At 35.1% G+C, this 23,895-nt stretch overlaps 1 protein-coding gene across 14 annotated transcripts in view; it reads left to right on the top strand.

The window, feature by feature from the left end:
• Nucleotides 1–23,566, top strand: part of TRDN (triadin) — a 217,455-nt gene extending 193,889 nt beyond the window's left edge. For 5 of the 14 annotated variants that reach the window (XM_069851798.1, XM_069851792.1, XM_069851787.1 and 2 more), the window contains 8 exons: nt 402–419; nt 2,134–2,181; nt 3,031–3,051; nt 6,793–6,819; nt 7,881–7,916; nt 8,110–8,154; nt 9,049–9,096; nt 20,638–23,566. In XM_069851798.1, coding sequence (XP_069707899.1) covers nt 402–419; nt 2,134–2,181; nt 3,031–3,051; nt 6,793–6,819; nt 7,881–7,916; nt 8,110–8,154; nt 9,049–9,096; nt 20,638–20,780 — 386 coding nt within the window. In that variant the 3' untranslated portion in view covers nt 20,781–23,566. The remainder of the gene's footprint in view (nt 1–401; nt 420–2,133; nt 2,182–3,030; nt 3,052–6,792; nt 6,820–7,880; nt 7,917–8,109; nt 8,155–9,048; nt 9,097–20,637) is intronic. The other 9 variants (XM_069851797.1, XM_069851795.1, XM_069851790.1 and 6 more) reach the window with 6 other exon arrangements.
• Nucleotides 23,567–23,895: the final 329 nt, after the last annotated feature.

Here is a 23,895-nt window from a genome sequence, read left to right as displayed (position 1 = left end):
ATGCTTTTCTGACTGATAGTGTAAACCAATGTTGAAAATCAATTGAATCCCACACAAAACTTCCAATCATCTGTTGATCAGTCTGGAGCTACTTCTGATTGACACTGTTACACAGGGGGAAAATGGTCCTGGAACACATAAATTTCTTACTGTGCCAAATTACAGGATACTGCATTGTTTGAGCAGGAGCTGACAGCCAATGGGAGTTGTGAAGGTCTACACATGTTAGAGCCTACTTGCATCTTAGTGTCTTAAATGCTGTACTTGACTGGGGGAAGCTAAGATCAAGTGAGCACTGATTGCCATAAAACTATTAGTTTATTAGAAAGGAAAAAAAAAAGTACAATCAATTTTCCTTTTATATCTAAATACTTTGATTTACCTTCTTTTATCTTCTGTAGTCCAGGCAAAGCCAGCAAGTATGTGCTACCTACTTTGATCAGAAAAATTCCTGTAAAATAACTGGATAAGTGTGTGTTGGGTTTTTTTTAACATATGGAAACTGTCACCTATCAACTTCTAGTTTTGCTTAAAATCATAGCTCCTTTATTGCCATGCCTTCCATTGCTTTAATTTAACATAATGTTTTGCCTTTGCTACTAAAAGTCCATTTGACATAACCAGTTGCCTCAGTAAAAGAGTCAATCCATCCTATGCTTCCCATAGCACAAGTCTCTACAAAAAAAATTAATACAGGAGTGACTGGCTTATTAAAAATAACTGTTAACAATTGGTTGAGCTGAAAGAAATGCTCTGCTGAATTAAAAAGAGAATAAGAAAGGTATCATCACATTTTTTCCCTAATCATACATTATTCTAGTATAAATGCATCTAGAATTTTTCTCAGTTAAGAACAACTGAAGAAAATGTCCATAAATTAACTTACTATGCATTTTGCTTGTTAACTTTCTATATGTTTAATGCCTTCAACAAGGAAGGTATACTGCAAAAGTGAAAAAAAAAATATTCAGTTAAATCTTCAAATACCTCTAAACTCAAAAAATCCCAGATGTGGGAAAAATATCGCTCTTCACTGACAAAAGTTTATTTCACACCTCATAAAACTCTCCCATTTGAAATTCCCTATTATGCCTTCATCTGGGCATTTCCAAGCTTATAACTTCACCTGAAAAGGCAGTTGCTAGGAGTTTAGTTGTTCATCTAAGTAACATAAGGGCCAAGGTATATTGTCTCTTTTTCAGAGGCTATTCACAGTTTCAACATTTTCTACTTTCCAGTGCACTTCTGTGTCCTTGTTGCTCAAAATAAAACCTATGCACAGGTTTTTAGCTGTGGGAAGCATCACCTGGAAACAAGGCCAGCACAGCTGTCCATTGCTTCTTTAGCTCTAAAATGTATTATGGTCCCTATTTGCATGTATTTGGCATAGCTGCTACTATGCTATGAGATCTGCAGTGTGGGGGTTTTTCAGTTCTTTTTAAGGAAGTGTGACTTTCATATAAATTATGTAGTGCAAGGAGTCCTTTATAAAACCAAGCTTCTTCACCTTTTCTATTTCCAGCAACCTAATGTAAATTCTCATTTCCAGTAATAATTATGAAATAGAAAGGAGAGCCTGGGAAAACAAAAAAAAAAAAACATTGCCTACTAAGCAGTGATAGTTCTGTAATTTTCCACAGTGAGATATTATTTATTCATTTGGAACAGGATGCATTTGAGACTTTGGGAATTCAGCCCAAGTATTTCTGACTCAACAGCATAAAGGTGGAGTGAATGCTTGCAGAGTTTACACTGTATTGTCCTTTCAAATAACAAAAATGGAAAGTAGATACAAATTACATTTCAGAAATTGAGGGGATCCCTTATTAACTACTTCTTATTTAAGATACATGCATAACTCTTAGTAATATTAACAGTAGCTACATGTATGAAACTATGTGCAGAGCTACTCAACTTCGCTATTTTGCGACAGATCCTTCAATGGATAATGTTAGTAACTAGTCATGTGGCTTTTTTCCAAAATAACAGCATAAAGCTAAGGAAGATTAATATTTATTCCTGAAAAAATGAGCACACAGTCACTCTTAGTTAAAAAAAAACGGGGGAGGCGGGTATTCAAAAGGTAACAGAGAAACATTATGGCAATTTAGTCATGTTGTTACTTTTATCTAGAGCCTGAAGCAGTCAGACACGAAAAAGATGTTACACCTGCAAAACCAGGTAGGCACTCATGTATTTTAAGCATTCATTACTTTTGAAACAGTTATTTAATGAAACTGCAAAATACGATTGTGACAAATGTCAAAATTATGGTCCTTTGATACATTTTGCTGTTCAGAATGGTCCTGATGTGTCATACCAGACACAATGCCATCTGCCATCTTCTGAATATATATATATTTAAGGTCAAATTTCTGCTTTTATAAGTTCACGGATGTCAAAGAAGTTATATAAGCAAGGCATTTGAACTGTTTTCTGAAAGTGCTTGCTTTATATGTCTTCATTTGCTAAGTATTTGTGGGTTTCTACCATTTATTTGGATTCCACAGCCTTCCTATAAGAGCCAACTTCTCAGGACCAGCAACAGTTTATTTTTCCTCCATAGCAGGTATTATAGAGTATACTATTCAGATCATGACCTGGCACTATCCATCATCTGTGATAAATGTCTCTGCATATCATTGCTCCTAAGCAGCCTCACTAGCATGAAATAGAGCAAAACTACTGTAGGTGTAGGAAGCAGCACTGTTCAGTGTCACTGTGAAGCAACCATGATGGGGTTTAAAATGCCTTCTCCTTGTTCTCAGTGAAAGGAAATAACTGAAGAATTAAAATTCTTGTTAATACTATTCATTCTTAGCTCTAGCACAGCAATTATCATATGTAGATGAGAACATCCCTACTATTATAATCCATCATTAGATTGTTTTTAATTACTGTGATGTTACTAAAAATTATGTTTTCGTGTGCTGTAAATACATAGAACAAATAAACCCATTCATCACCATACCAGTATTATGCTGCACCTGACTGTTCTGACCATTTTTCTTTCCTCTTTCTACTTCCCAGTCAAACCGAAAAACACTGCAAGTATGTGTCATGTCTTGTTTCCTGCAGGATATATACCATCTTTTCAGATGCATGTTGTCTCAAAGAGCATTTTTCCGATTATGTCGCTTCAAATAATGCAATTTAGTTGCTATTTATTTACTACAGATATTCCTGTACTTGGTCTGCTTAGTAGAAGCTGAACGCACCAAAACTAAGTTAATTTATAACTTAATATTGTGAAGCTGTAATACTTAAACTCTGTTAATGATTTCTACTTTTTATAAAAGTAAAGTAAATTATGCTAGTAGCGTAATTGATGGTCTGGTGATTTTAAATGAGTGTAGACACATGATTTATATGTATGAAAAAATATTTTTATTAAAAATAACAAAGTGACATGCAGCATAACTGAATTAGACAACCTTTTTCTTTTACCATTTGGAAATTACTTATTTGAAGAATTCACTAAACATGTTCTTGGCCTTGTTTCAATATGCCTTTTTCCATCCATTATTAAAAAACTAAATTAAATGAAAGAAGAGAAAGTAATCTTTCAATTTTAGATGAGTTCTAAGGAGAATTCAAGGGAAATTTCTTACTTAACAAAGACTTTCACTGAAGTCATTTTATAATGTCCTTGTTAAGGTGAGTAAGACTTCTGAATAGATAAAGTCTAGGATCTATGCTTACTGTGGCAAATCATTGCATGTTGCATACTATAGATCAGGATCAAACACCAGTCAGGACAACATTTACACCATATGCTCTGAATTGTGAAAATGTTGAAGTATGGTCTTCTACAGGTGGATTACTTGTAGCCTCTTTAGCACAGGATTTTTGTTATTTTTTTTGTCCTGTGCCTGGCACATCAAGACCAAACCATGTGTTATTCTAACGCAAAATTATCTATAAAGAGCACCTAAACCTAAGGCCAGGCCCAATGAGACACATATCTTGTCCTGCTCCAGATCAGAAGCTGACAACGAGGCAAGGAAAATTGGTATGATTAAGCTTCCTAAATTAATCTGCTAGGTTGGATGCTTGGAGTTATACAAGATGAATACTAGCCCTTAAACACCTGTCAGAATAAAACTGATATTCTGAACCCCAGCTCCAAAGGTAAAAGGGGAACACAAAGCAACTGAAATGTGCCAACACTGAAGGTTCTCCTGCAATCCTTAATTGAAGTTTTTAGTTTTCAGGTCATCAATGCAAAACTGTTACCTCTTGTGAAGCTATTGGTGGATTTATTTCCATTTTCACCAGTATTTTACATATTTTTTCCTCTATTTGATTCCATTATTCAGATTTGTTCAGTCTTATGTTCATGGGATCTGTCCACTGACATTTTGTCTTCTGCATTGATTTATCTTGTCTGAGACACCCATGGTGGTATCTATTCTATTAGAGAACTATTGGAGATTTAAGTGACTAATTCCTCATGTTTTCTGCAATAAGGATCATTTTAACTCAAAATCACTGTTTATGTTTTTTTATCAAGAACTATATTACCCTGACATATCATGACTATAAGGAACAGCCAAGATATTTTCCTTTGACCTTTGCAGAGGGATAGTCATGCCCCACCCTTGAGCTTATATCCTGCTGCTTGAAATCATTATAAAGGTTAACGGTGCCTTTAGAAAAAGAAAAGGTGGGGGGAAAAAAAGAAAAAATATGTATAAAAAAAGAAAGAAATAAAAGTAGCAAGCAGGCTTATGATCATATAGAACATTAAGTCTGCTTGCACTGCTTATTTTGAGCTAACCATCCTTGAACATATCTAGCTCAAGATTTCAAGCACCAGAGTTATCAATTTCAAATAACATAGTTCCTTTCAAACAAGAACAGTTAGTTGGATCATTTTCTTCTTTATTCCAGGAGTTCTATATAGCTTTCCTTCATATATTACTCAGCTAGGTGTACCGTATGTTTGCCATAGCATAAACATATCTATTATGTAATTCACCATGAGACATAGCCAGGGACACAAAGTAGTGGTTTTGAAGTTCAAGCCTAGTAGGAACGTAAAATAACTCCATACATTTTCCTGGGCTAAATTTGTTCAAACATTACACCCTGTGCAGTCTTACTGTAAAAGTAAATGGGGTTTACATTAATAGACTGTGTCATTAAATGAATGACTGTTTATAAACAGAAATACGAGGCTGAATTTTAAAAGTCACCAAATTAAAAACAAAAGCATTCTTGGAGTAACCTACTAAGTGATTTACCATGCAATTATAAAAGTAATTAGTAAAATATCTTATTTCACACTATTTCTGTTTTAAAATGCAGGAGGATCTTTGACAGCAAGTTATCCTATATCAAATTTGCGTAATGAAACTCAGAATTTACTCCCTACATATTGAATAAAAACTGTCAAATTGTGAAATGTTGCCTTAAACTGAGGATAAAACTGGTGACATTTCTTACTCATGCAAGAAATAATACCAAACTGGTTTGCAATTAAAAGGAAGGAATTAGAGAATGAACCCCTTTCCTAGACTTCCTAGATTATTATTTCTTGTGAAAATGAGAAGAGGTATTAATTCATGGGTCATAGTACAGCAATGTACCAGCTTTCGGCAACTATGAGCATGATCGTAAGCAGAAATGTAAATATTAAAGGACTTAAGCATGCTAGCGTGTAATATCAGCAAAACTGGCCTTTGTTGAACACCTGTGGTCCCTGTGCATTAAGCACTGACATTTATAAGTTTCCTTATGAACGAAGACCTGAATGAAAGTTGCCTGGGTTGTGTCAGTGAAAACCATGATTAATTGCTCAATCTGCCTGTTGATAAAGCAATGACTGAAACATTTTCACATTTTGACCCTAGTGTGAGTGGTAGAACATCATGTTCTTCTGAAACCAAAACCTGTCATGAAGAAAAAACAGAGCTAATTCAATAATTCAGTCAAAAGAGATCTTGCAATGTTTTGTGATTATATTCCCTTTTTTCCCAGCTCCAGATTCAAAGAATAAAGGCTTTGCCAGCCCAGTGAGGTTATTCGCTTTCCTTAAAAATGAGTTCTAAAATAAAGCTAGGACCAATGAAGTAGTGATGTGTAAATATCTTTTTATTCCGAATGACAATTTAATTTGTTCCATGATTTGAAAAGAGTAATGATGGTTTATACGATGGAATTACTATTCCATCACATGGATCAATTTTCATTAATTATTATGGGCATTATAATAGCACAGAAATATATGCTTCTTTCTTGCTAGGTGCTGTGCAAAGGTGTAGTCAAAATTTAGTCAAAATTTTGCTGAAGAGCATTCACACTTAAAAGGCAAGGTAAACTGATAGTACAGGAGAAACAATTATAGACGGGTGAATTCCAGCTATTCAAGGTCAATTTCAGTCTTTGGTTGGAATCTGTAGATGATGAGAACAGAGGTAACGATTAGGCTGAATACATTTTTTGGAGAATAGTGTAGTCAGCTATAACCTTGAATGTATATTTACAAAGAAGTCTATTCAAATATTTTCTTGCTGGAAAGCTGTGATTGGCATAGTGCTTGCAGTTGCATGAGCCATCGCATGCTGGATTATAGTACTTCAAAGAATGAGACTCTTAGCTTTCAGTGTGAAATTCTGTGTACCCGCCCATTGTTAAGGCACATTTCTTTGCAAATTGATACCCTGCAGAAATGCTGCAGATGAAAAAGATATATTTAAATGGCTACTTGCCTTGAAAAAAAACACGGTAGTGAACCTCATATTCTTTTTCTTCTCCACTTCCTTTTAATTTCTAATTGTTTTCCCGGAGGGCTAACAAATGAAAACCCAAGAGCAGGTAAATATTACATTTCTCTGGTATGTCTTATGGAAATAATTAACAAATATATCAGTATTGATTAACACATATTGTTCACCAGTAATGACCGATGTTGATGCAAACCATCATTGGTAAACTGACAAAATTGGAGCTATACAGTTCTTTAGCAAAGACTGTTCTAATCTGGTGATTATGTTATTTTCACTGTTAATCATCTGCAGCACATTTGGTGAACTAGATACAGGTGATTAGCACCGACCAAGCAAGTGTTAAGCAGATAACGCATGCTCCAGAAGACATTGACCAAAGCATTATTGCAACTGGTTGGGTGAAATGAAGTGAAAATGGACAATTTGAAAGCAGTCTGCCAGTTTTCTGTGGTAGTCAATGAGGAATGCTGAAATGGGCTTATATTCCTGAAGCAAGACATCTTACTTAATTTCATTCTGCCTTGTTGAATGGATCCACAGACCAAATGTCAGAGTTTGCAGGCTGGGGAAAAGGATGCTGAAAATTAAAAAGCACATGTTCTAAGTGAATGTACAATAGAGAAAGATAAACTAAATAATATAAACCAGAATCTACTGCTGCAGAACTTCAGAATAGTAATATTTGGTAGTTCTGAAGGTCCATCTAGCACTGTATCCTGTGGCTTTTTTCCCTGTTTATTTGTTTCAAAGTATTGAGATTGCTCCAGGAAAGAAAGAAGCAGGCAACAGGAAGAGGGATTCTTTCCTGATGCATTTTGACCACCAAGAATTAGGGGATTCTGGCAGTAGTTAGAATTACAGAATTTGAGTGCCTAGAGCCTTTATCAGGAGTTTCCAAACTACTCTGCCACCAGCAATATTCAAACAAATGCCAGTAGCTGCCCAGTAAGCCCAGAAATATTACTGCCACTAAGGATAGAAGCCAATGTTGTAATATCAGATAGGTTGTATACTTGCCATGAGGCACATTGCCATTACATTTACCAGAGAAATTGCTAAGGTGACCAGGTTTGTGCAATGTACTTATTGTAAGAGCCCCATATTTCTCATGCCTGTCTCTTAACGTTGTTTTCTTTCAAATCTTTCTAGCCACAAAAACCCAAAAGACAGCTAAAGAAAAAGAAGGTAGGAATTTATACATGTAGAAAATCACAAAAAAAAATGCATGAGATTATAATTTTGCATATATTTTTATTTGACAACCCCTAGAAGATCTTTGCTGGTTTTCAAAGAATTTTACTTAAAAACTCTAGGTAATGATGCATTCAGAATACAGTCAATTGACCAACACTGAACTGTGTTACTTTTTCCTTTCTAGAAAAAAAAATTGTGAAGAAACATGTTAAAGATGAAAAAAGCAAAGGTAATTAAGGGATGAAAATCTCTGCAAACAGCAATAAAAATGCAAATATAAGTTGTTTTCATTGAATTAGAATGAGGAGCTTTGTTAGTCTTTCTCAATATGTGCAAATAAGACAAAATGATGAAATTGTGCATAAATCCCCAGTACTTGAATGTCTGATGGCTCCTTTGCATGTGAATATCAAGAATTACACCCACACATCCAAGACAATTGTGGCTATACCCTAGCTGTTACCCTCCCTGACAGGTTCACCATTGGTCTGTATGCAGGGTCCTCCAGCACTGCATCCACAGATAAGTGGATTAATAGTCCACACTTAGTCTGTCAATATGCTCCTTAGTGAGGCGGCGGTGCACAGTTCATCTCCATAACTTGATGCTTTAGATAATGTAGAATAACTATATTGGTAACAGGACTTCATGGTCACCTGTATTCTCACTCATTTATTGGCTGTGGCACTGCCTTCATTGTTTCCCTACAGTAACAGGCAGACAGAGAAATGGTTTGTGCTATACATCTGAGGGTAATTAATAGTAATGTTACACTAATTTATGAAGTCAGTGGTCAAAGACATAAATGTCACCTCTATATCAAGTGACTTGTAGAGGGGCATTGTTTGTTGAAGTGCTGGAACCTCAAAGGATAATAGTTAGTTGTACCAGTGTAAGTTTGCCAACCAGTAGCTAGAAGCCATTTAATTCTGTGGTTTTACTAGACATAAAATTTCTATGTTCAAATAATTTATTAGGAAAGTCATCTGAAAACCAAACCTGTTTTATAGTGATTTCTTTCTGAGAGTTGATTCCAAGAGACTAGCATGTTTCTTACTGAAATTTATTTAAATATTTTGAACTGAAACTGAAGATTAATTTTTATTAATGTTTTGTTCTTGAGGAGTCCCACCAGTGAAAGAAGATCCACGACGTCATAACCTGACATCAGGTACCTGATTTTTTTCTTTATTGTAAAGGAACTTCCTTTTTCTTTCAAAATGTTCCTTTCTGGGGGTTGAGGTTTGGGTTTGTTATTTTTTGTAAAGGAGATCACACTTGCAATGTTTTCACATCTCTTATTTAAGTCTAGGGAACAAGACGTGAGGCAAGGCAGGTAAATCAAGCCCATAAATATTTTTCCTGTCTAGATGATTTGCTCAAACACTATTGCTTCACCACCTTCCTAAACTTTTAAACATATTCAGCAAATTACTTTATAAAGCACATAAGGAGAAGCATGTTCGATTTATTTTCTCTCACGTTAATATTGTCTCCCATCAGAATGTGCCCTCCACCTCAACCCTTCTGCAAAACAAAACAAAGCAGTACAAGCCAGTAAGATAAACAGAAGTAAGGCATCTTACGACAAAATCTCCCTGAGTTGTGTTTTAGGTTACTTTGTTTTTCCAAGTTTACTATAAAAATAAAAAAAAAATTTCTGAACCTTGACTGGCATAAGTGAATCTCTATGACTTCAGTGGAACTGCACTGAGTCATGACCTCATTGCTCTCTATAACTACCTGAAAGGAGGTTGTAGAGAGGAGGATGATGGCCTCTTCTCCCAAGTGACAGGGGACAGGACAAGATGAAATGGCCTCAAGCTCTGCCAGGGGAGATTTAGGCTGGACATTAGGAAAAAATTCTTCACGGAAAGGGTCATTGGGCACTGGAACAGGCTGCCCAGGGAGGTGGTTGATTCACCTTTCCTGGAGGTGTTTAAGGCATGGGTGGAGGAGGTGCTGAGGGATATGGTTTAGTGTTTGATAGGAATGATTGGACTCGATGATCCGGTGGGTCTCTTCCAACCTGGTTATACTACGATTCTATGACAGACAAGGATTGCAGTCTTTAATCTCACCTGTGAGATGTAACTAGTTTACATACGACTACAAACTAAATACTAAATCCTCCTAATGCAACATTTTTGCCTTAAACTACTGGGAAAAGAATGTATATGGGTCATTTTTACCTGCTTTTCTATAAGTGGAATTCTTTAGAGTCCTACATGATATTAAATGTGTAATATATGTGTAGTTTTATGAATCTACATACTTTGAAATATCTCTTTATCCATATGTATAAACTTACATTATTTGAATAATAATAAAAAATGTAGCTAAGTATAAAACAAGTACAGAATAATCTGACATCAATGAAGAGAAAATGCAAATTAAATGCAAAGATCAAGCATCTATGTTTTATATACATATTTTCATGAAAATACTTGCACAAATGGCTCACGATGTTGTATAAGGGCAGCTACATTTACATGTAAGAATGGATTGGCTTTTTCTTTAAGTCTATTTTTTTTAATCAGGAATACAGAGTTATAGAGTGAGATATAGACTTTAATTCCTCTTAATGATTCTGTTGTTAACTGATAGATACAGAGACACAGAAATCAGAATCTATGCTAGAAAAAAGTTATTACTATTTTATTAATATAGTATTCATATAGATCATAGGGTGCTAATCATAATAGATAACCAGTAAATTAAACCAAAAATTTTGCCAGGAGAGAAGAGGAAAATTCCAAATTCATTGTAAATAAGGAAAGTACTAAAAGCTGTCTGCCAATGGACTTACTCCTGCAAAGTTTACATCATTCAAAAACTGTGTTGCTGTGGCTTTCATTTCTACTTATTGTTGTTATAGATTGGTTAATTTAATTGTACATAATCATTGTGCAATTATTGTCAGCTACATGTTTCCCAGATCAAAAGCAGCTTTCTGCAAAGAGCACTTCATAACTGGTTTTGCAAACACAACTTACCATGTAAGCATTTACAAAGAATCCTTTGTCCACTGAAAAGAATAAATTAGTTTTCAGACAATAGATGAAAGGCTTCCAGAAAAATATGAAAGTGATTTTTCTTTATGAATGCTGTTCTTCGGTATACGCTCAAAACAAGAATTTAAAAATTGAGACCAAATCCTAGGTCATGTACACTTGAGCTGGAACGAGGTAGCTTCTGCCTGTTCTATTTGCAGATGAAGCCAATGCATTTTCCTCAGTGCCCTGAATACTAATACTTTTTGCTGATAAATCAAAGGAAAAAGAGATTTATACATTCTGAGGTAATCTGAAATTTTAAATAGTAAATCTTCTTCCAGCTTTCATATAGTCATATGAATAGTCATATGTTCTTAGATTTTGATCAGTCTTTCAGCCTTTCCCTGATATTATAAAGCAATCAGATAAAGAAAAATAGGCAATTTAAAAAAAAGTATATATCTTAAATTTTAAAATGTTCCACATTTAAATAGAATTTTAAGCATTAATGTACCTTTCATAAACAATGGTGATATCTGCAGTAGGTAGTAAATTTCACTCCCCTGTAGAGTTCCAAACAATTTCTTAGAATTCCTTCTCCTTCTTTCTCCTGTCCTAAATGTCAAAACTGACACCTATCTGTACCCAGATTGAAACATACCCCCACACAAAAATAATGGGATTCCTGGAACTCCATTTTTATTCTTTTATCTTATAATAAATGTATTTGCAAGCACACAGAAACAGGATTTTTGACTCTTGTAGTAAAATTCAAGGGGTGCACACATTGGGCTCAGTGGTGAAGACTCTATACTGTAGCTTTTATATGAACAACTCCACACTTTTATGTAAGACTGAGTTTGTTTCAAGGCTTATACCAGAGTATGAAAATCTAAATTGATCAAAACTTGATTACATTTATTGTATTTAGCTTGTAACTGTCCTCACAGCTGAAAACTAAGGAAACAGCGTGTTGCATTTGTCATACATTTAGTAAAAGAAGTTGATGTTTCTATTGTGCTGTTATCTAAGCCCAGAGATGTGCAAATGCTGCAGAAATAAAGAGCGACTGTGATGGAAGAGCACAAAAACTGAGATATAATGAGATTGGTACTAACTCTATATAAATTTCTTTGTTAAATTAGAGAAATGTGTGGATTTTTCTCAAAGTTAAGAGAAATCAAACTGGTTACACTACCTTCCATGTAAACAGATGTTTCTTAAATAAACTTACCTAATTTGTGCATTTACCCTCATACATTATTAGAGGTTTAAAATTTTTTTGGATATGAGAAATTCTATACTTACCGTCTAGTCAAAGAAGTTGTCCATCTGGGAAAACTAAAATTATCATTAAGCAGCGTTGGAAAATCATAGAATCATAGAATAGTTAGGGTTGGAAGGGACCTTAAAGACCATCTAGTTCCAATTCCCCTGCCATTGGCAGGGACATCCCACTAGATCAGGTTACCCAAGGCCCCATCCAACCTGGTCTTGAACACTTCCAGGGATGGGCATCCACAACTTCCCTAGGCAACATGTTCCAGTGTCTCACCACTCTCATGGTTGTAGAGATTTGTATACAATTAGGAATTTCTGTGACTGATTCTCAATTATCTTTTCATTTTTATGAGTCATATTTGGACTCCACTTACTAAGTCCAACTCCCCAGTAAATGATGATAAGTTTTCACAGTTACCAACACAGTAACAAAAGAAGGGTTGATCCTGTTAAATTTTTATGTAGCATCTAAATATTAGCTACACTTTAACAGTACTTAAATTTTACTAGCTCAGTCTGGACATTACTGAGAAATTTTCTTATTATTATGCAATTTTTATCTGTGCCATAACTGTGAATATGCTTTACAGACCCCCCCACTGGCAGAATCCCATTTAAAATCCATAATCAGGACACAAATCCTGAAGATTAATGAGCAGAGATTCTCCTTGCCAATCGACAGAGAAAGCTTCTGTTAAAAATATAAAGTCAAATACAAAGTATTATTTTAGAAGATTTTAATATCCCAAATAGTCCTTCAAAGAGATTCCGTAAAGCTTAAGCTGCCATAGGGCACCTTCCCATGCAAACACAGAATTTTTTGACCCTTACAGCACTGTTTTTGAAATAGGGAATAGCGCTGGTCTAGCACCCAGTTCCTACAAAAACTTCATTAAGATCCAGAAACGTGATTAACAATCTCTGTCTAATAGACATACTTGGAGTTAAACTAACCCGTCAGCAACATCAGGCTCTTGAGAAAATGTAGCTGTAATTACTTTGTTTTTAAAATAATGATGACAGTCATATGTTCTTTATATCTGTTTAGTCATTGTGTACTCTCCGAGGGATTTAGCTGACACTCTCAGAGCACGCATCACCTGGAGGGACTCAAGTTTATATCTTTCACTTCCCAGAAAGGCACTAAGGCTACTGAGTTACAGAATAATATCAGTGGAACATCAGCTGCCTGTTCCTCTTGAATTAGCACAGTTTCAGACCCATTAACACAAGAGTCATTGGTACTAGAGGCTAATAGACAAGATTTATGTATTTGCTATAAACGTCTGCTTCTGCTTCAAAAACCTCTTTACACAAAATACTTCAAAGTTGTTGCTATATAAAATTTAGAAATAATTCTAGGCTAATTATTGTATTATCAGGCACATCTAGAAATGTATCTAGATAGCTCTTGTTGTTCGTGCACATGTACAACACTATGTTTAATATCTGAAGAGCTTTGTAGTCCATAATGGAGACATACTTCCTGTTGTATTTAGAGAGCTGGTTTGTGAACATGACTTCAAATGTAGTTGCTTGTCATTTAACCCAAATATTGTCCAAAGAAGTGTTTGAAATCCACTCTAAATCTTAGATCTCTCCTATTATGCCTTATAATATGCATCCTGATCTTGGAATGGTTGTTTACATCAAAAGGGAATGAGAAATACTCTACTAGGGAATACGCTAAGGGGAAACTCAGAATTCGGAGAGAAATACCAGAAATAAAGAAGGATCTTTGGCAAAAAAATGGGTTGGTAGATAAGCAAAAGTTCACAACAGGGAATGTAATACAAAGTTGATTAATTCTCATGTTAAGCCTAAAAATTATTTAGCATGCTGATCTAGATACAATAATTCAAATCTGATTTGCCTAACTTTGCAAAATGAATCCAATTAGTAACATTATTTATGCCTGTTGGACAATGATTTCATTCCCTTCCTTTTAACTGGGTCAAAACATTTTGCTAAAATTAAACTAAATGGCTCCAAGCATTTAGAAATATATACTAAAACTGTGCCAAGTCAAATGAAAAAAAAATTGAAGAAAAAACCCAACTCAGTATAAGTCTCTGAATGGTTTTGCCACAAATGAAATAACAGTATCAGTGTCTTAATGCTTCTCATTGTTAAGTTAGATTTGCCCTTTAGTTTGACTGGTATATCCTTAAATCTCACTGTAAGACAGAAAAAGTACATATTACATATTTCCATTATGTATCCAAAGAACCAAGGTTCTATGCAAAGCATAATTCTCAACAATTTTCTGTGTCAGAGTTTATTTATCTTGGTTTCAAATAAATGGCCATTTCTTCAAATCCTTCTTGAACTTTAGGAAAGTAATTTTTCTAATGTCATATTCCTTCTCCTCTAATGAGGACATTGTTTAGAGGACAGAGTAACTGTCTTACATTTTTGTCAACATAGATATCATCATTATATATATTTATCAGATGAAGAACAGGCATCCTGCTGTTGGAGTCAAATCTAGTGGACATACCATAATAATATGATTCAATTCTTAATTATTGAAACCAGAACTGATATCAGATCCTTCAAAATATTTTACAGAAGCCAATCTGTTGAACTCCTACAGCTCAGCTTCTTTGTGCTTTGTTCCTAGAACTGTGCAAATTCAGAGTGAGGAAGACTTTTCAATTTATCTTCATCTTTCATTGTAAGCAGCACATAGGCACAGATCTGGTCCTCCTGATCATAAGCAGTTAAATATGGGCATATTTGCACAAATTCCATGGTCAATGGAATTTCTCCAATGGGTTAATCATTCCCTTCAAACTCTGAATTGCCTCCTAGTATTACATCTTGTGATTAGAGTCAAATCCCAAAGGTAGTAATACCTCTAGTGTCTAATGTTAAGTAGGGAGAATTAGGGTAGCATAGTTCAAGTACTGTCTCTTTCCTCAGTTTTTATTGTCATATAGAAGTGCTGCTACTCCCAGCAGAAATGTTCTCCCTGAGGGTGATAAATGTGTACACATAATGATACAGGCATCAAAAAAAAAAATCCTTCATTTAATAAAGATTTCAGTTAGATTGGCAACAGAAATCAAGAAAGCATTTGTATAATTCAAACACCAGCTTCGCTTTCATTAGTTGCTTAACTGCTTCATCATTCACTGTTCATCTCCTCTTCCCTCCTGCATCTTCTCTTCCCTTCTCCTCCCCTTCTCTTTCTATCCCACGCCTTCACAGCTGAAAAAGTACATTATTAACTTCCAGTTATTAGGTATCCATTCTTGTTAACATAATAAGATCATTGATAGTTTTTACCTTCTTCTTTGGTTTTATGTGGGTTTTTTTGTGTGCACATATATGCTTGTATGTAAAGTTTAAACTAATCTTTTAGTGACTGACAGTTCATTAGAAACAATTATTTTACTGCAATATGGTGTAATTGCATTAGTCAAACATGCTGGCCACAGGAATGAGTCGACAGACACCATGTCATGTCAACATGCCTGAGGTCAGATCAGCACAGTGCATCCTGTCAAAATGCTGATGTTTATTGAGCAATAACAATAAAATCCATTTCTATATTGCTGCCCATCTAACACCACTGTATTCTGATTTAATTACCACTGTAAACTGTGACAAAATCAAGCAGATTTAAATAGATTTTGGATCCATCCTGCATTAATTTTTAATCCTTCTTAAATATCATTCCTTGAATGATTCATTCATTTGCTCCTGTGTTACACTGACAAAACAAATGATGCCAATACCAAACTCTTTTGAAAGCTCAACTCTAGAAAAATGATTGTGACCCTGATCATTGCTGTGCTTTGTTGGAAGTGGCTGTATTGCCACATCTGTGTTATACTGTTGTGTCTAGTGTGGTTGTACAGTCTAACAAAAAGAATTTTTTTAATTAAGTTTGAAGAAACATCACATTTGGAGATATTCATACATTTATGAATGTTATGTGGCTTGTGTGCAGTGGTCACAGAATAGAATATAACACTGTTCTCTAAACATACAACTTATTTATCTACTAAGCCTTCTTACTAGACAATGCAAGAGCCAGTTAGCAAAATACAGAATATTTTGCTCTATTAAGTAATTGTTAGGAATCATCTATCACACTCAAGCTAAAAGGTAGAAATAAAAGATCTTACCTTTTGTTGTAGAAATTGGTTTTGTTAGAATAAAGATCTCATTCATTGAGCCTTGTTGTTATGTTTCATAAAGGGCTCTGAGTTTGATAAGTAATAAATCCTGACAGGTTTTAACCAGTTCTGGTCTTGGTTTCTTATATATGTTTTTACTGTGGTGGTTTTTTCCCTCTAGTGACATTAACTATGACAACAGTGACCTTCCTGTAATATTTATTTCATACATTTACAACATTCATTTACAACATTTTTTATACCAATAAAATGTAAAGACATGTACTACTGACTTTGTACTAATAGTATTTTTGTCCCACTAACTGAAACACCGATAAAAGCTGGTTTCTCTTCTGTAATTTGCAATTTTCCTGAGTGAGTTGGAACCACAAACACTCATAAGAAGTGACTAATATTCCAGCTCTTTTTTGCCCACTGTTGAGCACTATTTGTAAGAGGAAGTATATTTATTCTTCTAAGGTATTTTACCTTCTCCAGGCTTGGAATCCCATTATGATTGAAAAAGAGCCATTAAGAAGAATGGATGATCTGAGTTCTCATGGCTGTAATGACAATGTTGTTACTATTAACTATGCTACTCAAACAACTTTAGAAGCTTTTTTTATTAAACAACTTATTATCTGACAGATGCCTGGAAGGAAGAAAAATTGAATTTTTGAAGTAAAGTGTGTTGTTTTGAATAGCCAGTATCTAAAATGGGCCATATTATGAATCAAAGAAAACAATATTTAGTTTCTTGCATAGGCCCTTATCATCTCAGTTTTGCTGTTTAGAGAAATGGGATTTCATTAAATAACAGTTACACCTTACCACTAAGCATAAAAGCTTATATGCTTGTGTTTGAAAGTGTGAAAGCAGAAATTTGTGATATTTAACAAGGATTCCACACCATTTCCCTTCCCCATCTGTCCCCGTGCTTTCTCTGGTTACTTTATCATATTGTAGTTTTACTGAAACATTAAGGGAAAGAGCCCAATTTTTTTCATGGGGAAAGAAGAAGAGCAAAGGGGAAAATACGTGCTTCTCCTTACCCTTCGGTAAGTGAAAAAAAGTTAAGCTCTCCCATCATTGGAACAACTTTTCTTTGTTCTCAAGTGTTTTAGATTTAGTTATCAAACCAACACACAGTATGTGAATTCCTAAGAAGCAATCAGAAAGGAGTGCAACTGTTAATACTTTCCTCTTACTTATAATTGCTTAGTAATTATTTCTTTCTAATGCTATGATTGCCTGAATTGCCCTGTTGAATTTTTTATTTCTATTAGGACAGTCTCTAAGTAAAGAAATTTGATTCAAAGTAGAAAACACTAGTAATAAAAATTATTTCCATACAGGTTCTCTGTAATTTTTCTCTAATAATCAAACAGTTATAGCTACAAGCTATTGTTTTTAAATGAATATTTCATTTGGTGACTACCTTAAAAACAGCTTGGGTTTCTTTAGCCTTGTATAAATGGGATATTAAGTGTTGTAGCACATAAACAGGAACACCTTTACATTCTTTAGGATTAGTAAATGTTATTACCCTCTGAACTTTCAGTGCCCTTTCCTTATAAGATTAATTTTAAAAAGACTATGGTGAAAAAATATTACTTGTCTGTTTGTTTGGATCACCATGATTCCTCACACAAAATTCCCATTGATTGCTTGAGTAAACGCTTGAATGGTGGGTTGGTACTTTGAATGGTAGAAAGGTACACCTAAGCAGTCTTATTTAAAATGATATGTAATTATATTAAATCACAAGAAGCTTTCATGAAAATAATTGCAATGTCCTTGCACATTCTTGGCGTTTAAATATTTTCCTTACTAGACCACACACAGCTAAAGGAGGAAATGAAAACTCTTTTTCATATTTAGTCCCTGAATTACAACTCTCAAACCAAAAATGCTGCTTAAGTGGAGCTAGAGCGTATCATCCTTTGGAAATTGTGGATCAATTCATTGGAAACCAAATTCTTTTCCACTGTCCCAGCACCTTGACTTTCAAGGTTTTCCATTGTATTGATGCAGTTCCCTCATATTTATCAGTATTCCTGAAGAACCACTTCAGCTAAATCAGCACAGAAAAAATTCCAAAATAGACTGCTTAAGATATAAGGACTGATTAAGGCATAAATATCCAGGATGAAAATGAAAAAGTGAGTGCTTACTTAGCACGTAGCTTTTATAGTGTCTTTTCCATCACAGGGTTCATTTAATTAGCTGACAGATGTTTAATAGTCTGTATCCTGGTAAGTGGGGTTCTCTAAAAATCTTTCTGACAGAAGGGGACATATGGTAGAGGACCCGTTTATTCCAATTGTATGGAAGGTTCCTCTGGTGATCTATTCATATTTAAAACTCTTCTGTTTCCCAGCAATGTCTTAATCTTTCTCTCAGCCAAGAGATATCTTATTGCTACTTCATCAGTCTCTGCTTTCTCATGCTTTGGAAATGTAAATGTCTGAGTGTGAATCCTTCTGGTCCAGACAGTAAATAAATACTGTTAACCAGCATAAGCCATCATAAGGCAAAAACCTATAACCACCTGTGAAGCAGTATTCAAACCTGAATGAAGCTATTGATTTTAATATTCTATACAGATTCACATAAATTGATTATTTATGTCATATACAAATGTATTTAACTCTTTGCTGCCTTTGCCAGGATAATCTATTTGAGATAGTACATGACTTGTGAATGACACCGTAACAGTACCTGTAGGAGAGATATGATAGATGTGCATGCATCGAAAGTTAGATCTAATTCTAGGATGTATTTGGACTTCAGTGTGCCTGTCTTCTTGGTTCTTAGCAAAGTCAATTCTGCAGGCATCATCACCTTAAGTGAATATCTGGGAATGGAACAATATCTGTAATCACTATTCAAATACTCCAACAATCTTAGAGCTCTGGGGTTGTTTCTGTTTCCTTTGACACTGGGACTTGTGTCAGCCAGTTGCCTTTTATGCGCTATCTGTTCCATTCAGTAGACTTAAAGAGAGATATTAACAACAAATAGGATGTAATTTGCATTCTAGAACTTTAAATGTTAAACTGGATCCTCAAAGCAAAATTAATGATCTTTGAACAATCGTGGCAATTGGGAGGTGCCTGAGGATCAGCAGAAAACAAATGTTGCTTGTTATCAAAAATGGCAAGAAAAGGAACCAGGGATATATACTCTGGTCATCCTCAAAGGGGAAGTCATAACCTATGATAAAAGCAAAAACCTGTGATGAAATAATTGGCATGGTAGACAACGGGAGAGTACTGTACATTGAGTACCTTGACATCAATCTGTAAGGCTTTTAGCACTGTCTCCCATAGGATCCTCATAAGCTGATGAAATATGGAGTGTATGAGCAGACAGTGGGGTGGATTGAAAACTGGGAAAACTGATAGGCCCAGAGGGTGGTGATCAGTGTCAGGAAGTCTAGTTGGAGGCCACTAACAAGCAGCATATACCAAGAGTCAATATTAGTTCTACGCAAGTTCTTTATCAATAATCCAAGTGATGCAGCAGAGTTCACCATAAGGGAGGTGGCACATGAAACAGTACTGGGGGGCATGGCTGGTACATCAGGTGGTCATGTTGACATCCAAAGGAATCTCAGTAGGCTGGTTTCCTTCTTCATGATGAAGAATTGAAAGCAACAGGAGAGTGTTCTTACAATATTCCTCACATTTCCTTAAACCTGTGTGAGATTAATATGACTTTGATACACCACTCAGTGTTCTACAATTTACTGAGTCTTGGCAGTCAATACAAACCGTGGAGAACATAAAGGGACAAAAACCTCCCTGACTGTGAAAGATTAAGAAAGAGATATTGTCATTTATCATACTTCTGTTCAGAATAAACATAATTAATTTGAAGCCTAATAAAATATTTCATTATCATTATTAGATGTGAGTCCTTCTGGAACTCCTCAATATATCTGAAAGTGGCTGTGATATATAAAATCAGAAAACATATGTGTGAGTTTTGGAGGCTTACATTTAGCTATCTCAAAATGCAAATATTCTGGGAGAAGTAAGACTATAACACTGAGAGGAATAATGGATTTAAATGTAAAATTGTCAATAATTTCTCATCTTGTGCTGCAAAATTTCTAAATGAGCCTTTTAGGTAAAATCTTGTTGATATGTGGGACTTGGCTTATGAGCGCACTAGAGATTTCTGCTGTTACAACTCACTTAAGGTGAATGAAATTGTACAGATGTTTTCTGAAAGAACATGGAATAAGCTCATGGCCTCTGTTTGGAAGCCATAAACATTAATCATGTCTTCCTTGTTTCCTAGCTCCTGTCCGCTACTTTCAATGTGTCTTCCTAAATGGACCTAATGGATTTGGACTGCAATTTCCCACTAGTCCTCCTTCAAACAAGGAAGAAAAGACTCACTCAAAGACCTCCAAGAGAAAGACAAGAAAACCAGGGCAGTAGAGAGCCTAAGTCCTGTGATCACTCACAGTCTGCACTTTATCTTTTCTGCTGAGGTCCACAGTAGTTACAGTGGTACTTATCATTGCAAGAATGTGATCCATTTGGATACATGTACTTAGAAAAAGTTTCCATGAGGCAGAGGTGAAAGAAGTAGTAATGAACTGTGCTTGACAAAGGTAGAAATGTAAAAGTGCCCCATTTATCATGGAAAGGCTGTAATGCTAACAAAGCATTCACCCGATTGTGTTTGTGAGAGTGTATGTGTTTTCCTGCCTCTTTTACTCATCTTGTTTCTCTTTACCTACCTGCTCATCATTAAAGTGAGTCTGTTTTCCATTTAATCTTACCTAGGATGTGAAAGTTGAATGAAGCTCTAAAATCAGCAAGATTGCAAAACTATCTGCAATCCTAAATAACTTTTCTTAATGTTCAATCAAAATGCTGACAGGAAAAAACCTCACTAAGTTATGAAAATGTTCTCTGTGACTGGTGCTATTTTTATGTCTCATTGACCAGCGCAGCCTGAAGCTTACACTTACTCAGAGCAGCTCCATATACTATCATTAAGTTGACTCTGCAAGTCATGTTAATAATGGATATTTCTTTTTAACCTGAAGCAGTAAAACCATGGTCTGTTTGCCCTGTCTGTTGGTGAAATACAACTTTCTCATTTTCTAAAGCCCAAAGAGAGCAAACAAAGTGAAACAATATGGCAAAGCTGAGGAAAACTGGTTTCATACCAATATGAAGTTTCTAAGAAACAAATGAAATAATTTCAGTCCTTCTGCTTTTCTTCTGTGCGTAAATCAGATTGACTTGCAGCAAAGACCATGTTAATGGAAAATATAGCAGCCAACCATTTGCTATTAGCATACATTATTTAAAAAACTATGATGTGATATGCCACTCATGAAACTAAAGCAACCAAAATGTCCAATATGCAAACATGCCAATTTAATGCAATCTCAGATCAGTGAACAAAACATACAAAAATCCCAACAAAATCAAAACAAAACAAAAAGAAAAACACCAAACAAAAAAAAAAACCCAACAAACAGGAGCATATAAAATATTCTGCGTAGCTGATTTTACTAGATGAAGTGAAAGGACTTTCTCACAGCACACTACTGTTGATAACTTAGAGATGAGAACTAGAAGCAGATATGCCAGTCCTTAACCTTCTTTTGTGCATTTCTGTAGAAATAATGGATTCTGCACCTTAAAGAGTTGGGGTGGTGTTTGGTCCATGTGAAGGCACATGGCTGAAAATTGGCGTCTCAATTGTCTGTATGTCTGGCAATGTAAATAATCACGTGTGTTTGCAAGCATCTATTTGTTTGTATTTCCTTAGTATATTTTTTGCATTTAATCTGTGAAATGTACAGCAGTGATCTTACTTATGTAGTTATCTGGTGAGGCAGCACGATGCTCTTTGTACATCTTGGATATTTGTAGGGTTTAACCACAACAGTGACTATATACTGTTTTTTTTAATTTTTAACATGGTTCAAGATAACATCAGCCCCTCCCCCCATTTTCTCTCCCTACCAATCCATTCTTACCTTAATCAAATAATTTAATCACATGACTTCTAAACAACTAAGGCTTTGACAGGTTGCTGCAATTCAGAAAGCTTTGCTGTTAACACTGCTGTGTCACGACCTTACACAAAGTGGGTCCCTTGGTCTTAATGCACTCTCATATTGCACAGGTCCTGTGCTGCAAAAACTGTCATTGCAACAGGCAGTCTATGCAGTGGTTTCTGGAAAGAGGTAGGAGAAGTTCCTGCCCTAGGAGTAGTTCTTCCCATATAGGAGCACATTGCAGGTAATAAAAGTGTTCACAGTGAATGCCTCCATTGTCACCTTGTGGAATCTGATCTGGATATAGAGCTGCCAACAGAGAACGTTTCTTGGTAAAATGGTAATATTTAATTTTCCTTCAGTGGGCCTTTTTTTATTTCCAGTTACTTTTTTCCTTCCTAATTCCTGATTTTAAATGTGTTATTAAGGATGCTATTGCCCTGGGTTTTACAGTGAAAGTTACCTTAAAATGAGATTATAACTTTCTGAAAATCAGCTAATTCAAGACTCTAATTCCAAAAATCAGCACAAAATTTGCATATGGTATAAGCCATTACTTTTTTCAGCTTCTTTTGGCAAAATAATTTTTTTCTTTATAGTCGGCTTTAATCCTTTCTTCCTATTTGAGTTGAAAAGTGACAAGGATGTGTTCCAGATCACATTTCCATAATGTTTCAGTTAGATATCTGAAAGCTTTGGAAACATAAAAAAATAATACCATTGAATAAGTGATATAAAATCAGTCATTTATTGTTGTTTTCTAATCTCAGTCACTGGCTCAAAGAACAGGTGAAACAGGTCCACTCTCAAAGTGGTAAATATTTTACTCCTTAGATTCACCTGGAAACCTCTAAAAAATTACTTGAATTGTGTGTATTTACTCCAAGCAACCTGAAATACTGCAAAATCATATGCTGATTGTTATCCATTTTAGAAAATAAAGAGTATGAACCTAATTCCAATGGCTGTGATATATTTTCCTGTGAATCCAAAAACAAAGGACGAGACTTTACAAATGTAAGTTTTCTCTCCTAGTTAAGTATTTACAGATTTTCTGAATATAAAGATGCAGCATTTCCTACAATTAGGGAGGAAAAATTAACCATTTGGCATTGTATTTATTCCTAATAAGCTTTTTGCGATACTTGGCTAGTCTTCTGTGCACACTGTGGATTATACTCTGACTTACAAAAAGCTTACTGCAGTCATTCAAGGTAGGACTTTGTACCAAAATCATATATGTTCATCAAAATGGTTAATAAATGGTTAATAAATACAACCACACAACCAATACAGACAAGGTTGCAATCTCCAGTGACTAGTCCATAGTCCAGACAGTTGGGAAAATGACCACAAATGAACTGAGTTAAAATTGTGAGACTTTTTTCTGCCTCTCCCCTATCCCAAACTATGGTTTGCTGATATCAGCAATTGCTAAACCAGCTGAGCCAGTGCATGAACCATGCTACAGCATGAAGTTAGCACAGCTGCAATTGCGCAGCTCTGTGTTGCGGTTCAAGAGTCTTTCATCC

The sequence above is a fragment of the Phaenicophaeus curvirostris genome, chromosome 2 (genome assembly GCF_032191515.1).
Source record: "Phaenicophaeus curvirostris isolate KB17595 chromosome 2, BPBGC_Pcur_1.0, whole genome shotgun sequence".
Classification (NCBI taxonomy): domain Eukaryota; kingdom Metazoa; phylum Chordata; class Aves; order Cuculiformes; family Cuculidae; genus Phaenicophaeus; species Phaenicophaeus curvirostris.
This window is presented reverse-complemented; position numbering and strand designations above follow the sequence as displayed.